The 26881-nt window shown below is 43.0% G+C and overlaps 2 protein-coding genes across 3 annotated transcripts in view; both read left to right on the top strand.

Moving 5' to 3' along the window:
- The window catches only part of WDR97 (WD repeat domain 97), a 98797-nt gene extending 96312 nt beyond the window's left edge, over positions 1–2485 (top strand). The window contains 1 exon segment of the mRNA XM_075063356.1: positions 2058–2485. Coding sequence (XP_074919457.1) covers positions 2058–2260 — 203 coding nt within the window. The 3' untranslated portion in view covers positions 2261–2485.
- A 3195-nt stretch (positions 2486–5680) lies between these two features.
- LOC116838398 (uncharacterized) overlaps positions 5681–26881 on the top strand; it is a 63388-nt gene continuing 42187 nt past the window's right edge. Inside the window, exons 1-6 of one of the 2 annotated variants that reach the window (XM_032803542.2) lie at positions 5681–5917; positions 14809–14936; positions 16295–16482; positions 17722–17831; positions 18453–18524; positions 19447–26467. Coding sequence is in view for 1 of the 2 variants with exons in the window: in XM_032803539.2 (XP_032659430.1) it covers positions 14836–14936; positions 16295–16482; positions 17722–17831; positions 18453–18524; positions 19447–26467 (7492 nt within the window). In the remaining variant the exon portion in view is untranslated. The remainder of the gene's footprint in view (positions 5918–14808; positions 14937–16294; positions 16483–17721; positions 17832–18452; positions 18525–19446; positions 26468–26881) is intronic. The other variant, XM_032803539.2, reaches the window with a different exon arrangement.

Below are 26881 nucleotides of genomic sequence, written 5' to 3'. Positions count from 1 at the left end.
ACAAGGAAGAGGACTGTAAAGCTGTCTAAACTCCCTACCTGCCACATAGAGCCACAACGTGGTACTAAGGATAAATGGACACAAATCAGATATTAGGAATGGCAATATACAAAAACCTGTAGGAGAGCACTTCAACCTCCCTGGCCACACTATAGCAGACCTTAAGGTGGCCATACATCTGACCCTCAGTTTTGCTCTCTCGTTTGCCTCAGACTCTGACCTCCTGGGGTCTGACCCATCTTGCCTTCTGACTCCTTCTCTGACCACTTGGTCACACCACCAACGCCTCAACTTGCATGGACCACTGAGGTTACAGGAATGGGTCTGGTCAGTAGAAAGAACTTCGCTAACCCTTCAGGAGCACTGGATGTACTCAAGTGGGCCATCCATCTTCAGGCAGACAACTCAGCCCTGCAGACCAGGGTCATCCAGCTGACCTTGGAGAACCAGCTCTTGCAAGAGCAAATCACACAGTTGTGTGCAGAAAATGCTGCACTTCAGACAGGGCTCATGCAGCCCTGTTCCCAGATACCACTGCTAGAATGGTTTGATGGTCATTGCCAGTGATTCCAGGGATTTATAAACCAGTGGTGCCTCCTATTCATGATGTATGCTCAATCCTGTAACATTGATTGTGCAAAACTGAGCCTGGTCATCAGCCTGCTGTCTGGGGAAGCACTAAACTAGGCTGCCCGCGTCTGGGAGCATGACACCTCAGCACTGTCAAACTGGGAGGTCTTCCTGAAAGCCGTGTCAGTATTTCTGATTGGGTGTTCACTTGCCCTGAAAGGGGTTAATGTAGATTGAGAAGGAGGCTAATTAACTCAACAGGCCAGAGCTGAGGGGAATCAGCAATCCCGTGACTGAATAAGGAAGCCCAGCTGAGGCTGAAGGGGCCAGGGTGGATTTATAAATGACTGGGCAACAAAATGGCAGGTGGAATTCAATGTTGATAAATGCAAAGTGATTCACGTTGGAAAACATAATCCCAGCTCTACATATAAAATGGTGGGGTCTAAATTAGCTGTTACCACTCAAGAAAGGTTCAGTGGCAGTCAAAAAAGCCAAGAGAATAGTAGGAACCATTAGGAAAAGGAGAGATAATAAGAAAATATCATAATGCCGCTATATAAATCCATGGTACGCCCACATCTTGAATATTGTGTGCAGTTCTGGTCACCCCATCCCAAATATATGTATGTGTGAACTGGAAAAGGGATAGCAAAAGAACAAGAGAAATGATTGGGAGTGTGGAACAGCTTCCATATGAGGAGCGATTAATAAGACTGGGACTTTTCAGCTTGGAAAAGAGACGACTAAGTGGGGGATATGCTAGATGTCTATAAAATCATGACTGGGGTGGAGAAAGGGAAGAAGGAAATGTTATTTACCCTTTCTTGTAACACAAGAACTAGGGGTCACACAATTAAATGAACAGGCAGCACGTTTAAAACAAACAAAAGGAAGTGTTTCACACAATGCAGAGTCAACCTGTTGAACTTGTTGGCAGGGGAGGTTGTGAAGGCCGAAAGTATAACTGGGTTCAGCAAATAATTAGATAAGTACATAGAGGATAGGTCCCTCAATGGCTATTAGCCAAGATGGTCAAGGACACAACCCCATTCTCTGGGTGTCCTTAAACCTCCGACTGCCAAAAGCTGGGATTGAACAACAGGGCATGGATGATCTGATATTTCCCTGTTGTGTTAATTCCCTCTGAATATCTGGCACTGGCTATTGTCAGAAGACAGGTTACTGGGCTAGAAGGACCATTGGTCTGACCCAGTTTGGCTATTTTTATGTTATGTGCTGTCTTTTAGACAGTCATTTCTTGTGTGAAAATGCAATCCCATTAGGTGCACAATTGGCAGTCTTAGGTATACATCATAAATGTATATATGAACATATGACATTTGGGTAACACACAGCCATCTATTTTGGCCATAGGTAAGAACACACATGACGGAAAGAAATAGCAGTCAGAGTGCTATTCAGAACTACTACATTTTTTAAAATTCTTTCTCTTAATGTATTTTTGTTTCTCCCTTCAAACACAGGTTTCTATCTTCCGCGCATTTTTCCACTCCCTTTGTTGACGGGATTTGTACATGCTATCAAATTGCCAATGCCAAGAATCGACGTGAACCCATTTCCACCTGATTCCGACATGCCAGCTTCACAAAATACATTCATCTCCATGCATCAGAAAGTCCAGAAATATTTCATCCCAAAGTTCTCGCTAGCAGATAGCTATCCCTGAAGACATGGCTAGCCAAGATAGCTTTGCATCGACCGGACTCCTAGACTTGATAATTAGCAGAGGCCATTGAATACAGAATGATAATGGGCTCTTGTAGGTCTGGCTATAAGGAAACTAAATAAACTATAGTCTATATATATGGTAAAGATGGAAGGTCCAGCTGAGAGTTATACACCATCTGGGTGGAGCAAGCCCCGCAAAACAAAATGCACCGGGGAAATAATAAATTGAATCAGAATTGTTCTTGTCAATAGCTTCAGACTCCATTACTGTCTCCTCTTCCCTGTTCTTGAAATGTGATGGAGAATCATTGATTGGATATAGCTGTGTACCAAACTCCTAGTTCCATCAGCAAAAGGGGCTGTAGCAATATGTGGGAAATTAACCTCTGCTCCAATCACTGCTTCCGTCTGTAAGAAGGAGAAGCACAGGGCAGCCGGAGAGGCAGCACCTTCAGGAGTGAGGATGAAAACATACCCTGACCAGTGGGAGAGTGGAGTTTACAGTGGAGGCTTGTTGAGGTGCTAGATCTTGGGCAATGTTCATCCCTGCTGTAACCCCACTGCAGTCAATGGAGCTACACCAGGAGTGAATGGCCTTTCAGTGCTGGACCTCAGCATTTTTTCTCAGGATCAGATCCCTGGAAGGGTGCTGTTATTTCCTCTCGAAAACATGATAGAGAAGCAGGAGTACAACATGAGTTCTGAGAGGGGCAGTAATACAATCTATGCCCTGACATGGTTGTGGGGTGTGACAGTGTCTGCATGGTTGGTCTTTGGGGGTAGGGTTTGCTCTGGGAAGCAGTAGTAATTTTAGGAAGTGGGCAGTGGTGAAATGAGTGGAGTGGCACAGCAGCTACTCTAGAGGGTACCACTTGGGAAAAATGGGGCATGAGACACGTTAACTGCCCTTTGTCCTTCTGAACATGTATCCCTGGGACTGCTCTGGCCATGCTTTGAAATTTGGATTTCACACATTCTCCAGACAGTTCAAAGTAAGAAATGGTTAGTAGTTAAATAAATGTGCCAGAAAGATCAGGGGAAAAAATAACAGCCATTTTAATGTAACACTTGGCGTATTAAAATATTTATTAGTCTTCATATAACCAGAAAGCATTCAATCTTTAATCATTCCAGGGAACCCATTTCATCTTTATTGCTATTGGATTTAATTAACTAATTACTCTATCACTTGATCACAGGATGAGATATGGGGTGTTGTGCCTGAGGGGGGTGGGCGGCGGGGGGGCATCAGAGGGCTGCTTGGGGGCAGGGGGCTGGTTGGTGGTCAGATGGGGTCTGGCGCAGGGGGTGAATAAATAATAATAGAACGATATACCTATCTCCTAGAACTGGAAGTGAACCAGAAGGTATTGAGTCCAGCCCCTGCCTCTTCACTAAAAAGGAACAAAGCAAACTGATTTTTACCCAGATCCCTAAGTAGTCCCCAGCAAGGATTGAAATCCACAGCCCTGGGGTTTAGCAGGCCAATGCTCAAACCACTGAGCTTCATCCCTCCCATAATGCCTGAGATGTGGCTGGGGACAGAGGGGTTCTGCAGACATGTGGTGTTGGGGAAGGGGTCAGAAAGGGGGCTCTGGGGCAGGGGGTGGTGTGGGGGCAGAGGGATTGATATGGGGGGAGGAGGTGAATGTGGGAGAAGGGGTCAGAGGGGGCTTCCAAGGGCAGGGTGGTGGTGTGGGGGCAGAGGCAGTGATTGGGGGGCAGGGGACTCGGGGCAGGGGTGATGTGATGGGAGGGGTCAGAGGGGGCTCTGGGTTGGGGGTGATGTGGGGAAGGGGGTAGAGGGAGGGTCTGGCGGCGGTGATGTGGGGGAAGGGGTCAGAGGGGGCTCTGGGGTGGAGGGATGATGTGGGGGGGCAGGCCCCACGTCAGCCCCGCCCCAAGCCCTACCGACCCCTCCCCCCACATACCTGCCCCAGAAGCCCCTCCGACCCTCCCCCAACATCACCCCCCCCCAGAGGCCCCCTCTGCCCCCAACGTCAGCCCCCGCCCGGCCCCTCTGACCCCCCATCACCCCCACCCAAACCCCCTACCGACCCCCTCCCCTCACATTCACCCCCGCCCCAGGCCCCCTCCGACCACTCCCCCACATCCCCCCATCCAGAGCCTCCTCCAGACCCCTCCCACATCACCCCTGCCCCCCCACATCATCCCCCACCCCAGAGCCCCCTCTGACCCCTTCCCCCACATCACCGCCCCAGACCCTCCCTCTACCCCTTCCCCACATCACCCCCAACCCAGAGCCCCTCTGACCCTCATCAATCACCCCTGCCCCGAGTCCCCTGCCCCCCAATCACTGCCTCTGCCCCCCACACCACCCTGCCTGGAAGCCCCTCTGACCCCTTCCCCACATTCACCTCTCCCCCATATCAATCCCTGCCCCCACACACCCCTGCCCCAGAGCCCCCTTGACCCCTTCCCCCCACCACATGTCTGCACCCCCTCTGTCCCAGCCACATCTCAGGCATTATGGGAGGGATGGCTCAGTGGTTGAGCATTGGCCTGCAAACCCAGGGCTGTGGATTTCAATCCTTGCTGGGCTACTTAGGGATCTGGGTAAAATCAGTTTGCTTTGTCCTTTTTAGTGAAGAGGCAGGGGCTGGATCAATACCTTCTGGTTCACTTCCAGTTCTAGGAGATAGGTATATCGTTCTTATTATTTATTCACCCCTGCGCCAGACCCCATCTGACCACCAACCAGCCCCCTGCCCCCAGCAGCCCTCTGATGCCCCCCCGCCGGGCGGGGCGGGGGGGTGAGCAGGTGCCTCGCGGGCGCTCTGGCGGCGGCGGCTTGGGAAGTTTTATTCTGTTTTAACGTCTCCTCATGTGATTTTTAGCGGAGGGACCCGTCTGGCTGGCTGCGGACTGGGGTTGGGAACCGCTGCCCGCTTCACTCACCACTGGCTTATTCCTCCCTTAAACAGGCGTAAAACAGGTTCTGCTTTTGGTGCCAGGTGTATAAACCCTCTTGTGTGGGGCCTAAGCCAGCCACTGAGTGTCTGGGTTAGGAAGAAGCTTTTTCTTACCTCCTTGTCTGCCTTGGGTACTTAGATTGTCATCTCTCGGGGGCTGAGGCTCCCTGTTTGTACGAGGTCTGATGATTGGGGGCTGCTAGGCATTGCTGTAATGCAGGGAATAAACTTATCCGCTTTGGAGTTCCTTGCGCTTTCCTCTGATACTTCAGAGACAGTAAACTGAGCTAGATGGACATCAGTCTACCCAGCTGTGGCAATTGCTCTGTCTCCTTCTCTTCTCTCTCTGATCTGCCTCACCTCTTCTCTCTCAGGGGCATGGCCACAGGTCTTCACTGTGGGTCCTCAGAGCTGCTTGGACAGCTGATGTGGGACTAGTCCCCACATCCTGGAGACGCTTTAGTTTTTTTTTCTGCCTCCTGTAGCATCTACTACAAGAGAGAGAATTAAAAAGCAAAACAAACAAAAACACGCTGAAGAGTCGATTTGTCTCCTGCCTGGAATTACTGTAACCCCTTCCCCCTGGCAGCTCAGAGTAGGAGGATGGTAGAGAGAGGTCCAAATGGAAGACCAAAGCTATGTTCCTCCTGCTCTGTATCCCTCCTGGAGGATGGAGAAGGAATGGTGAGTGCATTGTGCACTCCAGCTGTCTCATCTGAAAGGTCAGAAAGGTTTTACTTTGGCCATCTTAACCTGTCCCAGGAGCTGGTTCCTCGCCTGTGGGGAGTCTGAGAGTCAGGTTGTGAATGCCTCAAAGAACGGTGGAAAAATGGAGAGAACTCTTTACCCCAGACTGCTGCCCTTTGATGTACAGGGAACCCATAAGCAGGACTGGCCAAATCTGTCACAGAGAAAACAAGGACAGGCTGGTAAGACTGTTACATCTGTTCAAATCTAAGTCCAAGAGAGAGAGAAGTCAAGTGGAAAGTCAAGATCTTCACAAGAGAAAACTCAATCTCAGTATCTGAAACACAGGATGAAGTGATACGAGGAATTTTTTTTCCAGTTTAATCATTTGAGAAGATGTTACAAAAGATGATTAGATACTGTACTTGGGCATTCTATCAGATGAGCTCATTAGAAAAGATTCGTAGGAGGGAGAAGAGGAGACTGCTACAGAAATTGCAAAAATTAAAATAAAAAAAAATAAAATTCGCAGCCCATTTAGAATATGAACCACACATTCCCCTTCACATCTTTTTGGAAAAAGTAATTACATCTGAAAGGGAAACAGTGTCAAAGTCTCTGAGATTGTAGAGTTTTTTTGGGAAGCCTGGAGAAAGTGCACTATAGATAAGCAGATCTTGTCTCTTCCCAAAGCGGACAGGACAGTTTCATCACTAGTCAGAGATACTGCTATCCAAATGGAAGAGGACTTTTTCCCAAAAGAACCAACAACTGTAGAATGGAAATACCACTGACACATATTTTTGAGGCTGCATCTTCCTCTCTGATGTCTTCTGCTGTTGCAGCATACTGACCTGGACTGAGTTTGGTAGACAGACTGCCAAAAAGGTTAAGATAGATCAATGCAGTTAGGTTCGGAGTTAAAGAAAATCGTAGTGACTTCAGCATTCATAGCCAATGCAGCCAGAGATGCTTTGGAGGTCATGGCATGTGCTGAAGACATGAATGTGATGACCAGACAGCATCTCTGGTTGTGAGCCTGGAAGGGCGATACATATATGCCAAAAATATGTTAACAGCTTTGAAATATTCAGAGATCAGTTACTTGGGAACAGTTAGACAAAGTGGTGATGGAATTGTCAGATAAATCAAAAAAGACCTTACTGAACCCATCTACCTTCAGAGCTGCGAAAAAGTATAGTTGACCTTTATTATAGATCTAAATATTTTTTTCATGGCTACTGTGAAGTATGGTAGGTGAGACAGCAGTAAAAGAAAATGGAACAAGTCTAAACCTGGAAAGAGGAGAGACTAGTCTTCCTGCAGTGGAAATTCCAACACTAGAAACAGTGTCTGATAATGGTCAGGAGAGGTCTGACAAGAAACACCTAGTGGGGACACTGTTAAAATTCAAGGACTAATGGCCTCTCTCCACATCAGACAGATGGGTCCTGGATGTGATTTGATAAGGTTGCATCATAGAACTTTCAAACAAAAAAGGGTCTCTGTGCCTGAAAGCATCTCAGCATGCAGGGACTTAGCTAATTATCCCGTTCTATTGTGTTTTATGTCAAGGGTACTATTAAGGGTTGAACACTTCAATATTCTACTCAATAGACCATCCACAGCTGATCGGTGTGTCCTTGATCAGTTACCCAAGAAACCCATCAAAGAGGATCTCAACTTCCCGCCATCAGTTGCAGTCATGAAAGCCATTAAAACAATTGAACCCTGGCAAAGCATCTGGAAAGGATGGTATTTCAGCAGAATTGTACAAAGTAGCAGGTCCAAAGGGTATTGAAGTATTTCATGACATTTTGAGTGGCATTTCTTCTTCCTCCCAAATGCTACAAGACTTCAACGATGATGTTATTGTGTCACTGTTTAAAAACAAAGGCAGCAAAGCTGACTAGAAACAACAGAGGCATTTCTCTTCTCTGTACGGCATGGAAAGTACTAGTTTGCATTGTACTGAACAGACTGATTGTGAATGTATCTGAGGAGAATCTGCCAGAAGTGCAGTGTGGTTTCAGAGCTGGTTATAGTGTTACAGACATGATCTTGGTTGTAAGGCAAGTCCAGGAAAAATGTTTCTTTAGAGCAGAATATGGACCTGTATGCAGTTTTCATTGACTTAACCAAAGCTTTTGATACAGTTAACGGAGAGGGTATATGGGCTATTCTGCATAAACTGGGTTGCCCAGGAAGGCTTATACAAATCATCTGTCTGTTCCATGGCCACATGATAGTGCAAGTGCTCTCCAATAGTGACTCTTCTGATGCATTTGAAATTTCAAATCTAGTGAAGCAAGACTGTGTACTTGCTCCAATGTTGTTCTTTTACTATGTCCTCCGCCATGCCACTAGGGACTTGGATCAGGGGATATACATCTGCTGCTGCCTCGGTGGCTCCCTCTCTAAGACCAAGACACTTTAGAAACTTCTTGTCGAGGCACTTTTTTGCAGATGACTGCGCCTTGATGGCCACAGGCATGATGATCTTTCAGGTCATCATTGATAGGTTTTCTGAAGCATCCCAGCTTTTTGTCCTCACCATCACTCTTGGGAAGATAGAGGTCTTGTTCCAACCAGCTTCTCATTCCAATGCCCCAGTACCAGCCATCTTAATCCAAGGCACACAGCTGGAAAATGTGGATCAGTTCAAGTATTTGTTTAGCACCGTCTTGAGTGACCGTTCCCTTGATAAGGAAATTGCCTCCAGAATTAGTAAAGCCAGGCAGGTTCTTGACCGACTCTGAACAAAAGTCCTTAACCAGCGCAACATTTGTGTCTCCACCAGAATGAAGATTTACAGTGCTGTGGTTCTAACATCTCTCCTGTATGCATCTGAGACTTGGACTCTTCATAGACAGCACATTACATACATTGAGCAATTTCACATGTGCTCCCTCCGCTCAATAATGAGCATTCGCTGACGGGACAGAGTGACCAATGTTAAGGTCCTTGAGAGAGCGCAAACAACCAGCATCGAGGAAATGCTGCTGAGAGTACAGTGTGGGTGAATCAAACATGTCATCAGAATGGAAAACCACTGTCTCCCAAAACAGATTTTGTATGGGGAGCAGAGTCAGGGCAAAAGAAAGATGGGTCCTCCGTATAAGCACTTCAGAGAGAACCTGAAGAGCAGTCTCTAGTGATCTGGTATCAGTTTCAACTCAAGCAAATGCCTTAGAACAGGATTCACTGGCATTCTCTGGCAAGATCAGCCTTTAACAGGTTTGAGTGGGATAGACGAAATCTGAAGGCTGCAAGTGAAAGGCACCACAGAGCTGCATCATAGCAAAAATCATAGATATGGACTTCCCATGCCCTTGGTGTGGCTGACTGTGCATCAGGGTTCGGACTTTGAAGTGATATGTGTAGGCATAAATGAGAGTTGTAACAATATTGTCATCTTTGTCAGCAATGGACTACCAACACTAATAAGGGGATTCTGTGAGAGAAAGGAGCCTTCTAAGTTAACTAAATAATTATCTGTGTGTGCTTACAAATTAACAGCGTGATAAGAAATAGCCAACATGGATTTGTCAGTAACAGATCATTCCAAACCGACCTAATTTCCTTCTTTTGACAGGGTTACTGGCTTAATGAGTGGGAGGGAACCAGTAGAAATGGTATAGCTTGATTTTTAGGAAGGCTTTTGACACTATCCCACATGATATTTGCATAAGCAAACTAGGAAAATAGGGTTTAGATGAAATTACTATAATGTGAGTGCACAGCTTATTGAAAGACCACACTGAAAGAGCAGTTATCAGTGGTTCACTGTCCAGACTGGGAAGATATTTCTTGTGGCATCAATCCTGGGTCTGGTACTACATTTTCACTAATGACTTGGATAATGGAGTGGAATTTGTTTATAAAATGACACTATATTGAAAGGGGTTGCAAGCACTTTGGAAAATAGGCTTAGAAGTCAAAATGATCTTTGATAAATTAGAGAATTGGTCTGAAATCAAGATGAAATTAAATGTAGTACTTTGCATTTGTCATTGAAGAAGGAAAAATCAAATGCACAAGCCAAAAAAACCCCCAAAAGCCAAACAGCTGGCTAGGTGGTAGTACTGCTGAAAAGGATCTGGGGATTATAGTGGATCACAAATTTAATGTGATGCAGTTGTGAAAAAGGCTGCTGTAACCCTGGGGTGTATTAATAGGAGTGTTTCTATGTAAGACCCAGGAGGTAATTTTCCCACTCTGCTTAGCGCTGGTGAGGCGTCAGCTGGGAGTATTGTATCCAATTCTGGGCACCACACTTTAGGAGAGATGTGGCCAAATTAGAGAGAGTCTAGAGAAAAGCAACAAAAGTGAAAAAAGGCTTAGAAAATCTGACCTGTGAAGAAAAGTGTGTTGTTTTTTTTTTTTTTTAAAGTCATCTTTAGTCTTGAGAAAAAGGGTGAGGGGGGGGTCTTGTAACAATTTTCAAATATGTTAAGGGCTGTTGTAAAGAGGATGGTGATCACTTGTTCTGTGTCCACAAAGGTAGAAGCCTACAGCAAGGGAGAATTAGGGTAGATATTGGGAACAACTTTCTAACTATAAGGGTAGTTAAACTCGAATAGATTTCCAAAGGAGGTTGTGAAATCCCCGTTATTGGATGTTTTTATGAACAGGTTAGACAAACACCTATCGGGATGGTCTAGGTTTACTTGGTCCTGTGTCAGCACAGAGGGATGGATTTGAAGATTTCTCAAGGTCCTTTCCAGCTCTACACTTCTGATTCTGTGATTCTCTGATACCCCAATCATGATCTGGACAGGATTGGCTTTTGCTTGAAGTGTAGGCTCAGCCATGGAGCTCTCATGGTGAACTTGCTCTGTCTTCCAAAGAGTCTGCTTTGCTTGTCTCCCTGAGGGTTGTCGGGGTAGAGGAGGAGTCATTAAGCTCAAGAATCTCCTTAGTGGTTTGTCTGTTACAATGACTGTGGTTGGGTGTCTGAACTCTTACTAATACTAGTATTTTCAACATCTGCTGTTGCGAGTACCTTAACATCAGAGTTTCTAGCATTGATGGCATCTGGCTCCTGTGTCAGATGCTCTGAGCAATTGAAGCCTTGATGTCACAATATTAGTTTTTCTGTTCATGATGTTGTGTTGATTGATTGTGCTGGGGATTGGGTCCTAGTGTTTGTCAGCTTGTTCATTTCTTCAGAGGTGAATATACCATATGCTTATGAACCAAGGGCATATTGGTTTTATTGGTATCTCAAGATTCGTTTATGTTAATCTGGAAGGGGGAAGAAAGAAGGTCTTCTTCATTAAAAAGAACCTCAAGACAGTCTTGCTGGCAGCTGACTTTTTTTAACCATGATTTTCAGAGGATTGGGAGGATGAAAAGATCCTAGACAGCTCCATCCCAGAGGGTTCCCATCTGTGTTCTTTTCATCAGATTATGTTGTAGCACCACCAACAGTCTTCTCTTGCTCTCTCCTTCTGAATGACTTAAAATTTTTTGGAAGACATCTCGGAGGCTGAGACATTGGGCCAAGAAGAACACCAGATCAAAAAAATGTCTCATTTGTTCAACATCCATTAGATAAAGCAACCTGGCAGAGTGGCCCTCCCAATAAATTAGGGTGTGGGTTTGTTTTTGTTTTTTGTTTTATTTTTGAATGGGCAAAAAAATCTTTGGTTAATTCCAGCTTCCATATCATCTCCATCCAAGACCGAAAATGGTGGGTGTCTAATCCTTCAAGGGACTTGAATATTTCTATTTCAGTTGCCACAGAGAATTCAACTTTTTGGTTCCTCTTGTTTCTCACTACTCACTTCTGGAGAGGGAAGTCAAAAGATAACTACCAAGTAACCCTAGCTAAGTTTCTCACCTGGGACAAACTCTCTTTTCTTGATAAAGCATGAATACAATCGGTAGTATAGCTTTAAGCGAGCCCTTAAGAGCTTCTGCTGCTTGTGGTTTTATAAGAACATAACAGGAAACCTACAAAGACAGATGTGGGAGGGGACCATAGGCTGTCCCTCCTCCCCATGGAGCAGGAGCTGCTCCTGTCCAGCAACAGAAATTACCCAGTTTATTTGTTGTGCATGGACGACACTAGAGGTTGCCTAATTTCCATTCTAAGACTGTCCAAGTTGATGTATGCTATGAGCTAGAGATCTCATTCCAACAGGTCTAAGATGAGCTCTACCACATGTCTCAAATGTTTCTGTTTTAGTGGTATGTAAAACAGCTTTCTGGTTTTCTCCAGACCTTCATGCACCATAACTCTATGGGGAAGGCGTTCTGGCACACTGCCAGTAGAGATTAGAAATAACAGGATAGATAGCTGGGCTTCTATCTTGTATGTCATGCCCAGGGGTGCATACAAATGAACACTGTTCTCCAGAGAGTGCTAGACTCTTTCCCCTATAGTGGTGACCAATTCAGGCAAATAATCTCAAACCATAGATGCAATGTAAATTGACCACATTATTTTGAATTGCAGTAGCAACTAAAGCCTTCGTTTAGGATGTGGGGCCCGTTGTGCTAGGCACTGAACTAGCACATCCATTAGGAAGACACTGTCTCTGCCCTAGAGATCTTACAGCTTTCTAACAGACATCAGGAGGGAGCAGGGGTGGGGTGAGGGAGAGGGTACCAGTGTAACAAGTTTTAAGGTCTTCTAGGATGCTGGAGGAGTGTGAAGACTTAACACACCAGGTTTTAGATCTTGCTTGAATCCTTGCTGCTGTTTTTCCTTCTGGTGAATAAGGAGTTGTTGACATTAACCCAAATGCTGGAATATTTATGTGCAGGTAGGCAAGAAATCCTTGTGATGGCAGTGACTACCAATACTCATCTAGTTAATAATGAATATAAAGTCTCTTCAGAGTGACAGATTTAAACTGGTAAATGATAAACATAAACTACTAGTCACAAGTTATTGATTAAAAGATCAGTATGAGTTTTTGGAAGCTTGTGTGGGATGCATTTTTTCCCCTCCTTTCTTAATGACTGAATAGTTGGACTGTAGACTTGCTGATTCAATGGAACTTCAAGGTATGGACCAGTCCTTCCTCCTTGTGTGGGCAAAATGCCCATTTGCCTTTGTAAGATCTGCTGGATTGGTCCTTGAGTTTGTGTGATGCTAAGAGTTGATGAGCTGCTGTCTGTCAGATGAGACATAAAACCAAGATCTAGTCCAGCTTTCATTAAAGATCTGTGGCTCTTTTGTTAACTCAGTGCTCTGGCCAAATTCTTCTGGCCTAAATAACTAATGTTGTTTCAACAAAATGGAGCAGGTGATATGGGACTCAACTGGTAAAGAATTAAAGGAGGGCAATTTAATGTCAATCAACATGAGTGTATGGAAAATCACACTAGATAGTTTTTTTTGAGATTACAAGTTTGGTGAGTAAAAGAAATAGTGTTGATGTAACATACTTGGATCTTTGTAAGGCATTTGACTTTGTACTGCAAAACATTTTAATTAAAAAAAACTAGCATGATATAAAATGAACATGGCATATGTGACAGGGATTAGGAGCTGGCTAGTTGGGAATCATTGAGCAGGTATGTTTCTAGTGGCATGCCACAGGGATCAGTTCTTGACCCCTATGGTATTTAACATTTTCATGAATTACTTGGAAGAAAACATAAAATCATTGCTGATAAAGTTTACAGATGACTCAAAAATTGGGGAAGGAGTTAAATAATAAGAGGCTAGGTCACTGGTACAGGGTAATCTGGACTGATTGATAAAATGGGCACAAGCAAACAAATGTATTTTAATACAGCTAAATGTAAATGTATACATTTAGGAACAAAGAATGTAGGCTATACAGACAGTATGGGGGGGACTATATCCTGAAAAAGATTTGGGGGTTGTGGTGGATAAACAACTGAATATGAATTCTGAGTGTGATACTGTAGCCTAAAGGGCTAATGTGATCTTTGGCTGCATAAGCAGAGAAATCTTGAGTAGATGTAGAGGTGAAATAGCGCCTCTGTATTTGCTACTGGTTTGACCACTGCTTGAATTCTGTGTTCAGTTCTGATGTCTGCAGTTCAAGATGGATGTTGATGAATTGGAGAGGGTTCAGAGAAGAGCCATTAGAAAGATTAAAGGACAGGAAAATTACACTTTATAGTGATAGACTCCAGGAGCTCAGTCTATTTAGCTTAACAAAGAGAAGGTTATGGGGTGGGTTGATTACAGTCTATATGTATCTACATAAGAGAAAAAAATTGGATAATCAAATCTTCAGTCTAGTAGAGAAAGGTATAACATGATCCAATGGCTGTGCAAGTTGAAGCTAGTCAAATTCAGATAGGAAATAAGGCTTTTTTTTTAACAGTGAGGGTAATGAACCATTGGCACTATTTATCAAGAGTTGTGGTGGATTTCCCCACCATTGGCAATTTTAAATCCAGATTGGATGTTGATATGAAAGTTATGCTCTAGGAATTATTTTGGGAAAGGTCTCTGGTTTAGTTATGCAGAAAGTCAAACTAGAGGACCACAGTGTTCCTTCTGGTCTTGGAATCTATGGAAAGGACACTCTCTCTTTTAGTACCAGAAAATTAATAACAATTGTATAATGGTCTGTGCAAGATCTATGATGTTCCATACCAAGGTTGGTTATATTTCTATGATGGGCACAATATTTCCTATACATAATTTGTTAAGCCTTTGGGATCCTTGGGATGTAAAGCACTATGTAACTGAGGGAACCTAGAAAGAAAAAGCTATGTTCGCTTTACTTGTTGGCCATGGAACTTGGTCCTCCACTTTTGACCCTGGACTGTTTCTTCAGTTCACTTTGTGGATGGTGATATTTGGAGTTTCTGGGATAAATGCATTGAAGAATTGTAGATAAAGTGGGAATGTTTTTGTGAGCAATGTGAAACTTACATGCTTCATTCACTTCATTTTTAATTTATTCCTCCCCCCCCCCCTCCCCTCCAGATGTAAAGCAAGTTTGTATTCTCTGAAATGGCAACAATCTGCCAAACACACGGTGGGGGGCTCAACCAGTGTCACCTGCGCAGCATAGGCCGCAAAGCTTCTGTCTCCGGTGTTGCAGAGGTTATCCAGTGAGTACTGTGTAAGACAGCTCTTGGGCTGCTCTGCTCAAGAATGAAAACTACATGCTGGGATTTGTATTTTACGCCTGTGTTTCATGTTAAATATGAGTGGTGATGGTCTGTATTCTAGATGGTGTCCAGTACTGAGACTAATTTGTTATGATGCGAGCCTGATTTGACAGAGTATGTTCTTAGTTTAGTTTAATATCATTAATAGTAGTTTACCTATGTTTTCTTGATTTTATTTTAGTCTGAGATTTGTAACTCTGTCAATTTTATAAATTATATTAAATTTCTCTCAATAAGCAGTACGGGTCCCAGAACCTTTGGAGGGCCTGGATTGGATACCAGCTGATCAACCTAAAAGTCTGGCCAACTCCTCTTACACGAGTTTGGTTCTCACAGCTTGCTTGGACAGTTTTGACTTTGCCACTTTGAATATTTAACAGAACAGTCTTGGTACTGTCAGTGCAGTGGGTTTTTTGTTTATTTTCCCCCAGATGTGTACGTTGAACATCTCTTCTTTTCTGCTTATGTTTCCAGTTTCTCTAGGTTCCTTTGTATTATTACAAGTTGCTGTGGGGGAGGTTTAGGTTGGATATTGGGAAAAACTTTTTCACTAGGAGGGTGGTAAAGCACTGGAATGGGTTCCCTAGGGAGGTGGTGGTATCTCCTTCCTTAGAGGTGTTTAAGGTCAGGCTTGACAAAGCCCTGGCTGGGATGATTTAGTTGGGAATTGGTCCTGCTTTGAGCAGGGGGGTGGACTAGATGGCCTCCTGAGGTCCCTTCCAACCCTGATATTCTATGATTATTTCTGTGCCCTGAGTGGTATTTGACTCCTCCTACTTTATTATTGCCCGTGAATGTAATTTATTAGCTGTTTACTCCTCCTTTTTTTTTTTAGTTCATTAATAAAAATACTATATAAAATCAGCTGTAACTTAGTCCTCACAGTATTCTGTGGACTTAGTACAGATTACTCTTGCTCCCCTCTTCCCCCAGTGGGCTCCTTTAATGTGTGTCAAGTTGGGCAGCCAAAGATCAAGACGCCCATAATCACTGGTTACTCCTGAAAATGTGAGCCCTGCGTTCTCTGAAACCACTCCCTACTATGCTGAGTTAGTTTTGCTCTATGTATCGTCTCTGGTAGTGACCAGAAAACGATGATACATTACTCCAACTGTAATTCAGTTGCTAGACCTTGGAAATTCTACTGCACCTATTTGTGGTACAGCAAGAGGTGTTGTCTCCAGTCTCTTGTAATTACACTGCTTTCCATGAAATCCAGACTTCTTCAGAAGCAGCTATATGTAACAGAGAAAAATCTGACTTTTTTTTTTGTCTTTGTTTTTAAACTTTGTTTAAAGTTTCTATAAGGCAGTTACCCTGATTGGAAGAAACAAAGATGTTGTGGACTATTTCATCAGTTGTCCAGTTTCAGAGAGAAGAGATTACATTTCCCGGACTCATGCTAGAGTGATTCGAACCAATGATACTTACAGACTTGTGGATTCCAGCTTGACAGGTGTTTATGTGAATGATGTTAGAATCAATGGTAAGTGTGGAAGGAAGACGTTCAAGGGTATCTAGAGGAATCTTGTGCATTCCTCTCTCTAGGATCAGATGTTAGGACAGGGGTCGGCAACCTTTCAGAAGCGCTGTGCCGAGTCTTCTTTTATTCATTTTAATTTAAGGTTTCACATGCCAGTAATACATTTTAATATTTTTTAGAAGGTTTCTCTCTGTAAGTCTATATATTATATAACTAAACTATTGTTGTATTGTAAAATAAACAAGGGTTTTTAAATGTTTAAGAAGCTTCATTTAAAATTAAATTAAAATGTTGATCTTACACCACCGGCCTGCTCAGCCCACTGCTGATCTGGAGTTCCATTCACCTAGGCTGGTAGCGGGCTGAGCGGGGCCTGCGGCTGGGACCCCGGCTGGCAAGGGGCCAGCAGCCAGAACCCCAGACCGGCAGCGGACTGTGCGGGGCCGGCGGCCGGTGCCCCAGACCAGCAGTGGGCTGGGGCTGAGCAGCTCAGCCTGCTGCTGCTCAGGGGTTCCATCTTCCTGCTCCTGCCAGCTGGGATCCTGGCTGTTGGACCTGCTCAGCCCGCTGCTGGTCTGAGGTCCTGGCCCTACCCATATACAGTGAGTACCTACCTTCTCTCTGGTTCTGGCTCATTCTCTTCCCCTCTCTTTGCACTGAGCTGAGGGTGGGAGTGCACTGAGCACAGGGCTGGGGATTGGGGGTAGGGTCTGACCAGGGGCTAGAATGAGGGAGGGGGCTCAGGGTTGGGGCAGGAGGTTTGGGTGTTGCGCGCTTACCTGGGCAGCTCCCGTTTGGTGCGAGGGGTGCAGGTGGGAATGTGGTTGGCCGGGGGCGGGGTGCAGGAGCTCCTGTTTTGGTGCTCAGGGTGGGGCTGGAGATGGGGGGGATGCAAGAGTCAGGGCAGAGGGCTGGGGGCATGTGAGGGGGGTGCAGTTATCAGGGCGTTGGGTGGGGGAGGGGGCTGGGTATGTGTGGGGGTGCCAGAGTCAGGGACTCTGGCAGGCAGCAGCATGCCATTAAAAATCAGCTCGTGTGCCGTCTTTGGCACGTGTGCCATAGGTTGCCAACTGCTGTGTTAGGATATACATAATACATCACTTTATTTGATGCTTATTTAACATTTATATTATGGTTTCTGTATCTCCTGATGTAATACATCCGACAATAGTTGTTCTGAATTTTTGAAAAGAGAGATTGTTTGTTATGACGTAATATTTTTGTTTGTTTTTAAATTTTCAGGTACAGTTAGCTTGCAGGAAGGAGATACTGTGACCTTTGGACATCGTGCAGGGAATGGTATCAGGCCTGGAACACAAGTTCGTCAGCCAAATTCAGAATTTTACTTTCTGGTACATTTTATTCTTTCTTTCATCTGTTGTAAGAGTAGCTAAAGCATGGCTCGGGGGGTCAAATGTGATCCATATTGTTACACAGTGCGGCCTGTGGTTACCCTCCTCCTTAATACAAGGTACGTCCCATTGGGAACTATGAGTCCCAGCATTCTGTGCTCTATTTTGATCCAAATGTCCTGTCCTCATTGCAAACTGGATGGGAGTGGCTGTGACCTGATTGATCTTAAATAAATTAAGTGTTGCATTTGTGCATCTGGCAGGGTCCCATCAGTATACCAGAGTTTTAGAGACCTCTGTTCTAATTAGTGATACTGAAGAGAACTCCCATAAGTTCAGTATTCAGATGACTTTGATTCTTTTAATACATCAGTATAGTTGTTTATGCTACAAACTCTGGGAATGAGTCACTTTTAAAGGTAACTAAGTAAGACTAACTTGCATTAAAATTGGAAGACTTTAAAAAACATGACTTCCTTTAAGTCTGAAAACTGAAATCTGTTAATTAGCAGTAAATGATGCAGTTTACAAGGTGTTAGGCCTCATCTTCATTTTTGTCTTCTGGATCTTGAATTAAAGTGAGGTTGTGTTTCAGATAAACCTCTTGCACTTCTGTTTCAGTTTGAACATTGTTACTGTAGGATCGATCAGTTGCGAACTGCACGTGGAGAGGTGAGGAATTCACTACCACAGGTGAGGCAGAACATAGGAAAAAGAAATTACTAGCTGTACTCAGGGTATTTCATCTGACAAATGGTATTCCTTTTTTCAGCTAAGAAAACTAATGGTGGAAGTATGTGAAATGCTCTCTGACCCCCTGAATCAGTTCCCCTGCTCATTGCAGGAGTCATGCTGTTGTTTGTTCAATACACATATGTAATAGGTGCTTTTCAGACAAATGAGACCCAGATCCTGGCCCAGTGTACTTTATTTTCTAAATTTTAGACAAGATACAATGAATGATAGCAACAAACAAGATTGGGAATTTGGGAAGGAAGGACAATGATTACAGAAATGTCATACTGTTTGTGTGTACATCTTGAAGATTCCGTTATAATAAATAAATACATTTATATTAGAAATGGAAAAAATAATAAATACCTATTGTATGTATACATTTCTTAATCCTGTCTTCACCAAGCACTGCTTCCCCCTGCGCCCTCTTGCTGAATTCCCTCTGATCACTCCTGCACTGCTTCTAAATTCTTTCAAGGGTGCCTACAGTGGCCAGACAGAACAAGAAAGAAGTGTGGTTGGAACTTGGACCAGTTCCTGAAAAACAGCACTGACTACGTTTTGGAGTGTAATAAATATCAGCATCCCCAATTATAAAACCTGGGTCACCAGCTGCCTCTGGGGAAGAAGGCTATTATGCTCCCTCTAGTCAAAAATTGTGTCCACTTAATGTGTAGTAATTTGGGGTGTGTGGTGGAGGGTGGCATTGAGTTAGCGGGTGGTGGTGGTGAAGAGGGATTAAGTAGATATAAAATATCAAGTCATCCATGCTACATGGGTTTCTGTTTTTACACTTAATATGTAAAACCAAAGTTCATTCCTTCTCAGTTATTTATATGTTGCATTTTATGGTGCTGTGACTCTTGTCTCTTTTCGGCAGATTCAGTTACCGCTGTTGACATCTCCTGAAGTACCACCAGTGTACAACTCAGGTCTGGTCTTTGAGAACAATGTTGGCCTTCCCATTATATCCCAGCTGGCATGGACTTCTCAATTAGTCCAAAATAGTGGAGCTCCATCTAAATCTAGCACACGCTGTGGTGATAAGCAGCCTCCTACAGTCGGTGTGACTCTGCCATTAACATCAGCTGGCTCAGTACTATCTTCAGTGAAGTCTTCTCTGTGTACAAATTCTGTTAATGTGACTTCAGACAAATTAGAAATGCCTGCAACATCTACATCAACTGCAACACCAGATACTTCTTTGGAAGACTACACTAGACCTAATTCTCAGATTGTGCGTTCTGCTTCACCTGAATATGTCCATAGGAAGGGTTCAACAGTCACTGCAGAGCCTTCTCAACAAAGTGTCTTTGAAACTGTACAGTCGTCTTTGTTTCGGGAAAATGCTGCAAGGACAGCAGAACTGGCTAATTCTGACTTTCCCTGTGTGAAACCAAGTGGAGCCCAAGCATGCACATCAGAAAGCATGCCAAAGTTTTACAGACCATTCCTGGATGAGAGACAAGACAGTGGTGAAACGGAAACACAACTTCCTGCTGTAACTTGTTATAATCGAGAACCGTCACCGCCTTTTCCTCACTCAAGAGTTGCTGTAGAGACACATGACAGTGACCCAAGTGGAAGAGCTATTGTCAGAGCTAGTCTTTCTGATAACACTCTAGATCTTTCAGACTCTTTTCTAGTAGAAAGTGGAGGCAACCTTGATTCCAGCCCACTGGCTCCCGTAGCTGATAAGTCAGTGCTTGGAAGTTGTGCAAACTCTGACGATGATGTAGTGATGGAGATCAACGTTATTAACAGCACTGAAGAAACAGCTAAACATGAAACTTCTGGGAGTTCAGAACCTTGTATTCAAATACAAGTCACAGAAGTGATAAACGAAGCTATGAAAAATGTTCAAGTGCCATCAGTCACTGGCTATAAGGTGAATTTAATGGAAAAGAAAAGATCAACAGAAGAAGAGAATAGGTATTCATTGGAGCAGTGTATTGTTGATGCTTGTGTCGAAGAAACTCCATGTGTGGCTGTATCTGTTACTGGTGCTGAAACCTGTGAATCCCATTCAAAGAAAAAGGATAGTCTTCCTGTAAATAGCTTGTCAGAGTTGGTTATTGTTGCAGTAGAAAACTGTTTAGAAAACAGTGACTGTATAACAATAAACACTGTCCCAGAAGACATTGCTTTGGGTAAAGATCCAGATGGTAGGTCTCCTGCAAAAGAAGTGGTGAGTCCAAAGAAACTAGTGAATGCAGATGGTAAAACCTGTGTAGAAGAGTTGGGTTTGTCTTCTGAAACTGCTATGACCACAGACAGAACTCGGGAAGTAAGCATATCATTTGTGCCAGACTCAGAACTTCCACATAGTGTTTGGCATTCTGAGATCAAAAATGAGATCTGCAAAGATAAGCTGACTTCAGTTGTTATAAAGCAAAACAGCCTTATGCCAAATGAGGAAGCAATAAAAGAAAGTAGTGATATTGTAGGAAGTGACAGTTGTTCCTTGGCTGACAGAGAATTGGAAACTTTAAATAATATCTTAGATATGGAAATTCAGAAGCCTGAAACTACTTTGGACATTCAAGAAAGAGCTGAACCTAGCAATGATAAAATCATGATGATATCAAACAGAGAAGTGGGAGAAATGCACAGAGATCATGTTTTTGAAGAGAAGTTGCAAAATGCTTTAGATCAGGACTACATGCTTTCAGACACTGGAATAATTAACCTAGAATGTCAGAACTCTTCTGATGTTCTTAAAGTTCTGACAATGTGTGCAGCAAAAGAAATATCCAGTTCTGATTGTGATATTGGTTCTGCTAAATCCCAAGAAAAGGAGGATGACAATGTCAGTGGGGTTGCCTTATTCCAGAGCAGTGTTACAGAACAAGTTGTCTCTAGAGCCAGTGGAACAAAGATTGTCCAGTGTCAGGATATGCCTCATTCAGAAGAGGAAGAATCATCAGTGGCTTCTCATGTGGCAGTGGATGGGCTTGTAACAAAGATGTTGCAAAACAATCCAGAGCCCACAGCACCAGAGAACCTGTCCTTGTGTGCACAGAATATCTCAGACTATCATGTATCTTCTCCTTCTAAACACCATATCCTATCTAAAGATATATACTTGGAAGATGTAACTAATGATTCTTCCTGTAATTGTATGCCATCTTCCTCTAGATCTTTGTCCAGTGAGAGCTCACCTCACCAATCAGCTCCAAAGGAAGAGGAATCATATAAATCAGGGGCAGTTGTCAAACCTTTGAGCGGAACATTTTGCGGTTTGCAGACCACAGTAGTAGAAATGACTTCTCCTGAGTATCCTTGCAGGTATGAAGACTCTGGAGCTTTTACATCTGCCAAGAGGTCCATTAGTGAAACAGTGAGCCAGGAAATGAACATCCAGTCATTGTCTCAAAATGAACCTGAAACTTCTGTGAAACAGAATGCATGCAATAAGGCAAATATTTCTCATGCCACTGTGTGTATAGAGTCTGAAGGCTTTCAGACAGACCACGTATGTATGATTACATCAGTATCTACAAAAGGTGTGCCACAGGAGGTCAGTGATTTGGGTATCCATAAAATACATTTGGAAGTGAGTGCTTCTGAAGGGGATGAAGAGCAAACCGATATGAATGTAAATGGCATCTCTTTAACAATGGATAGTCATGTTAGATACGGAGACAAAGATGAGAGTGAATCAAAGATGAATTCCATGAATACAGAGATGATAATATCTTCATTTACAGATTGTGTTGAAATATCATATGCAGAAGTGGGAACTCAAACTAGGCTAATAAATGAGAGGGCAATAAACTTACTGGCTACAAAACCCGCAGTAAATGGAAACAAAAATAGTGTGTCAAACACTAGTATCTGTGAGGAAGAAGTAAACATGTCTGTGGACACACATTTGAGTCTTCAACAATTTTCAGAGGCGTATGAAAGAACTATACTGGATAACAATGCAAGTAAAAATTCCTGGCGAGAGGTCTCCAAACAGATGGAGTTAGATTCCAAAGCAGAGGAAAAGTTGCCTTCAGAACCATGGTTAGAAACTTTTGACGGAAAAACAGTATTTGTAGCTTCATGTTCTTCTCCAAATAAAGTGACATTTTTGGAAAACACACAGAAATTGGTGGAAGTGATGAATCCTGAGTCACCGATTGAAGTAGGTGAAGAATTTCCTGATCGGTGTCTGCTGCAGAAGAGTGACTGCACTTTGGAAAGAAAGAGGTCTCCAGGGAAACAAGAGAACGGGTCATATATTTCTGTGTTTTCTTCCAATTCTCTTTCAACCTCTAACACCAAGTGTATTAAAACAGTTGGAATCCTTGTCGGCCATACTTTGGATTCCACTCTTAATGATAATAATGAGATGCACGATCCTAATTGCCAGGAACTGAAAACTGCTTGCTCGGTAGTGGATGATACAGCATCAGGGGAGCAGCAGCTTGATCAGTCAGCTAGTATTGAGAATACATTTTGTATAAAGACAGATGAAGATAGTGTCGAAAGTAAAGTGATAATGAAAATACCTGGAGAGAGACATGACTCAGGAACAGCCATTAATGATAGCATAATTGAACAACAGAAAAATATAAAAAACAAAAGTATAGATAAAGAGATGGAGATTATGGCAAATGTGTGTGTTGGACAAACAAATCTTAATCACAGCAGCATTACAGAAGGACCCACAAACAGGCTGGAAGGGAATACAGCGTATTACTCTTCAGAATTAGAGGGTGTAACAGCAGATGATCTTTCGCTATTATGCTTATCCAAACAGACTTCTCTAGTAGTAGAAAGAAGCTCTGACTTTAATGATTATTTCTGTTCACAAAGACAGTCCCCTTACTCTGTGAATAAAAGGGACATGGGAAACAATCCAGAACCTGTAAATGATTACGGCTTGCCCCAGCAGGACACCAGGAATGAAGAAGATATGAAGTTGAATGGTGAAAATAAAGTTGAGGCAGTAAACCATAAATGGAGTGTAAAATCAGTTACACAGGAAAAAGATAAAGTGGAATTTAAGCACACTGATGCACATTTTAGTGAGCTTGATTTGGGAACATTGAATAATTACCTAGAGGATAGTAAGAACTCTTCTGTTAGCTCTGCCCATTTGGAATTACAACAGCGATCTAGTGCATTCCGTGACCCCCAGAAGACAGATTCCCATGCCGGAGAGTCCCAGTATTTGGAAAGTAACATAGCCTTGAAATCCGAAAAGGATCCTGTGAAACAATCACTGTACCCAGAGGACTTTGTCATAGACAGTGATTTGAAGAAGCTGTGTGAACAAAATATGACTACTGAAATCTTGACACCAACTGGTTTGGAAAAGAGTATTCAAAATAGTATATGCCAAGAGGAAGGTGGAATCAAACTACAAACTTCTGAAATGGACACACAACCATACAGTGTAGACAGAAATGATCTTGCGGTCGGGATGCAGGCTGTTGCATTTGGAAAGCCTGAATCTGCCAAAGAAAATATAGCTGAAAACCTCCTAAAGGAAATTGAAACTGACCCTACAGAGGGGTCTGAGTTATTCAGTGCAGAGGAGCTTAATTTATATATCTCAGATTCTGAAGTTGAAAAGGAAAAGGAGGAAGAAAATAGCATGAGAATGAAAAATGCAACTGAAATGCAGTATGAAAGAAGCAAAATCCTGAAGGAAAAGGACACTGTCATCTGTGATCCAGACAGTGTTTCTAACAGCATTATTCTGCAAGCTGACTTGGACTGCAAACCAAATGAAGATCAGCTAAGCAGAGTGATTGAAACAGATGATATGAAATCAATGATAGGTACAGAAAAGTCAACAGATACGAGTTTGGAGGAAAAAAGCTATTCTTTTTGCAATGATCTAAGTGAAGTTAGAATTGCTGGACCTGAAAATTGTAGCACCGGCATGATGGCTGGTGAATTCAGTCACTTAGTAAAAAGCCCAACACTGAGAGAAGAAAAAACGGAGAACCAAGCAACTGCAGAACATGAGCTTGGGCCATTATGTTGTCCATATAATTCTATAGAATTTCCCTGTGTACCAGGAAGCCAGAGAGAGATGGAAGCAGTGCAAGGCATTGCAGAGATTGGTTTGAATAAGGGAGATGCAGGTTGTTCAGATGAACATGTAGGAAATGCTGATTCTAATTCTATCCAAGCTGGAAAAAATCTAGAGAATCCAGAGCCTGAGAATAGATTGCTTGATGGTTGCATTCAGGAACTAGATGTGGGGACACGAGCTGCACCTCTTGGAGCCCTAAATACTGTCAAAAACTCTCCGGTAAATGAAATGCTGACCAGCTTCTGTGCAGAAAAAGACGAATTTAATCAGAAAACAGAAACAAATGAACTGGTGTATATGCAGCAAGAAAGCAAAGACTCTGAACCCCTGAAATCCCAAGCAAAGATATGCCAGCCCACAGGATGTGCAGACTTTTCTGAAGGCAGTAACGAAGGTTTAACTGTTTCAGAGTCTAACTTTATGAACAGAATGGAATCTCATAAAGAGGAGACTAAAGATTCTCAGAATAAAGAAGCAAACAAAAATAATTCTTTCAGAACACTGAAAAGACACATTAGTAGAAGAGAAAATTCTGGAACTTCAGTTTCTGAAGATGAGCAGTGCTCCCAAAAGAGAAACTGCCCTTTGGGGTCTCTTTCCATGCAGCAGTCTGTATCTGACCTGCCCAGTCCTAATGTAATCTTGTTTTCCATTCCCACTGATTTGAAGGAGTGTCATGATCGGTTTGTTAGCAGTAGTGTCAAGCAGTTCTTTAAAAAATACCCCATTCTTCAAACTGCTCAGCATGTTGATGAAATGGAGAAGGAAAGTAGTAAAAATATTGCCCAACTGGTGAGAGAGTTTTTTAAAAAAACAAATGACTATGAGAACCCGGTAAATGAAAACATAAAACCTGAAAGGTTTGTGCCACCCATTGAAAGTAAAGTAGAAGAAGACACTGACTGTAAATCTGTAGGTGAAGTAGACCATGATGACCTTACAAGGAGAGATGGAAGCAGTTTACTTCTATTTTCAAGTATTGAACCTCAAGTAAATGGAAAACAGTCAGTTAAATTAATATCTGAGTCCCAGAGTCTCCCCCTTGACGGTCAGTTTGGGTTTACTGAACTTGCTGCCAGTTCAGCAGATTCATGGACTGATGTACTAGAAAAAGATGTGGTAAGTAAAATTCCAGAAAGCCCAAGTGCAGATTCCCTGTCTGAAGAGGAACAGTTTCAGTCTAGGGTGTATTTAGCGTTAGATAATCAATATTCTTCTGATAAATCTCCCCAGAAGTCTCCTGATGTAGATTCTGAACAGAGCACCAAAATCAAAGATTTGGACTTCATATTCTCTGACACATCGAATAGCACTGGTGAAAGTGAAAGTGAGCATCATCAGCTTACCCAAAAACTAAGTAGCAGTAGTTCTAGTGGAACAGGTGGGCTTCATGAAGGTATTTGCAGTGACAATTGCAAAGCAGCTGGTCTTGACACACAGTCAGGTTTTTCATGTAACTCCTTAGAAGTCTCAGCTGTATATTGGAGTGATGATGACACAAATATAACTTCAGATCTCATTGCGACATCTAGAGAAAGCAGCCAGTGTGTTACAAGTAACTTTCCACAGCAGTTGGAGTCAGAAGACCATGTTGAAAGCATCAAAGACAAAAAATACATGCCAGTACTTCACCGAGCTGAGAGAACACTTGATGGTGTCAAAACACCCAATATCGAAGACTTATCAGTGCCTGCATTCTGTGCAAATTCAGTAACTGGGGCCGTTCCTAGTTCACAGAAGATCACCTTGAAGGTAGAAAGTGATGCAGACCAACATAAAGTCCCTGAATTTGATGCTCACAACAACACGCAAAATGGTGAAATCTCCTGTCTTCAAACAAAATCTGCATGCTCTCCCTTCAAAGGTAATAATTTTTTTTAAAGGATTAAAAAATACATGTCTTAAGGCAGAAAAATGCATTTGAGAAGGTATATGTTGTGGGCTGGGGATGTGGCTATAAACTCCCAGAAATAAATAAATAAATTTGGCTATCACAGCATGTCATATTTATTATGGCACATAATCCCTATTGTATGGAGAAAGTATAGTTGTCTGGTTTCATATTGATAAACTTCCCTTTTTTGTATGAGGAATGTCTCACACACAGCGTTTTGTAACCAAATTTGCCTTATCCTACTGTGACAGATCCAAACCAGTGGGGTACAGGATCTGGTAGAGGGCAAATATACTGGTCACTGGATGAGTAGTTTTCTGTTCCCTGAGTGATCAGAGCAGGGGCTGCACTAGAGTAATCAGGAACCTGCTAGAACCAGTTAAG

The sequence above is a fragment of the Chelonoidis abingdonii genome, chromosome 2 (assembly GCF_003597395.2).
Source record: "Chelonoidis abingdonii isolate Lonesome George chromosome 2, CheloAbing_2.0, whole genome shotgun sequence".
NCBI classification, from domain to species: Eukaryota; Metazoa; Chordata; order Testudines; family Testudinidae; genus Chelonoidis; species Chelonoidis abingdonii.
The sequence above is the reverse complement of the archived record's forward strand: the minus strand, read 5'-3'. Positions and strand labels throughout refer to the sequence as shown.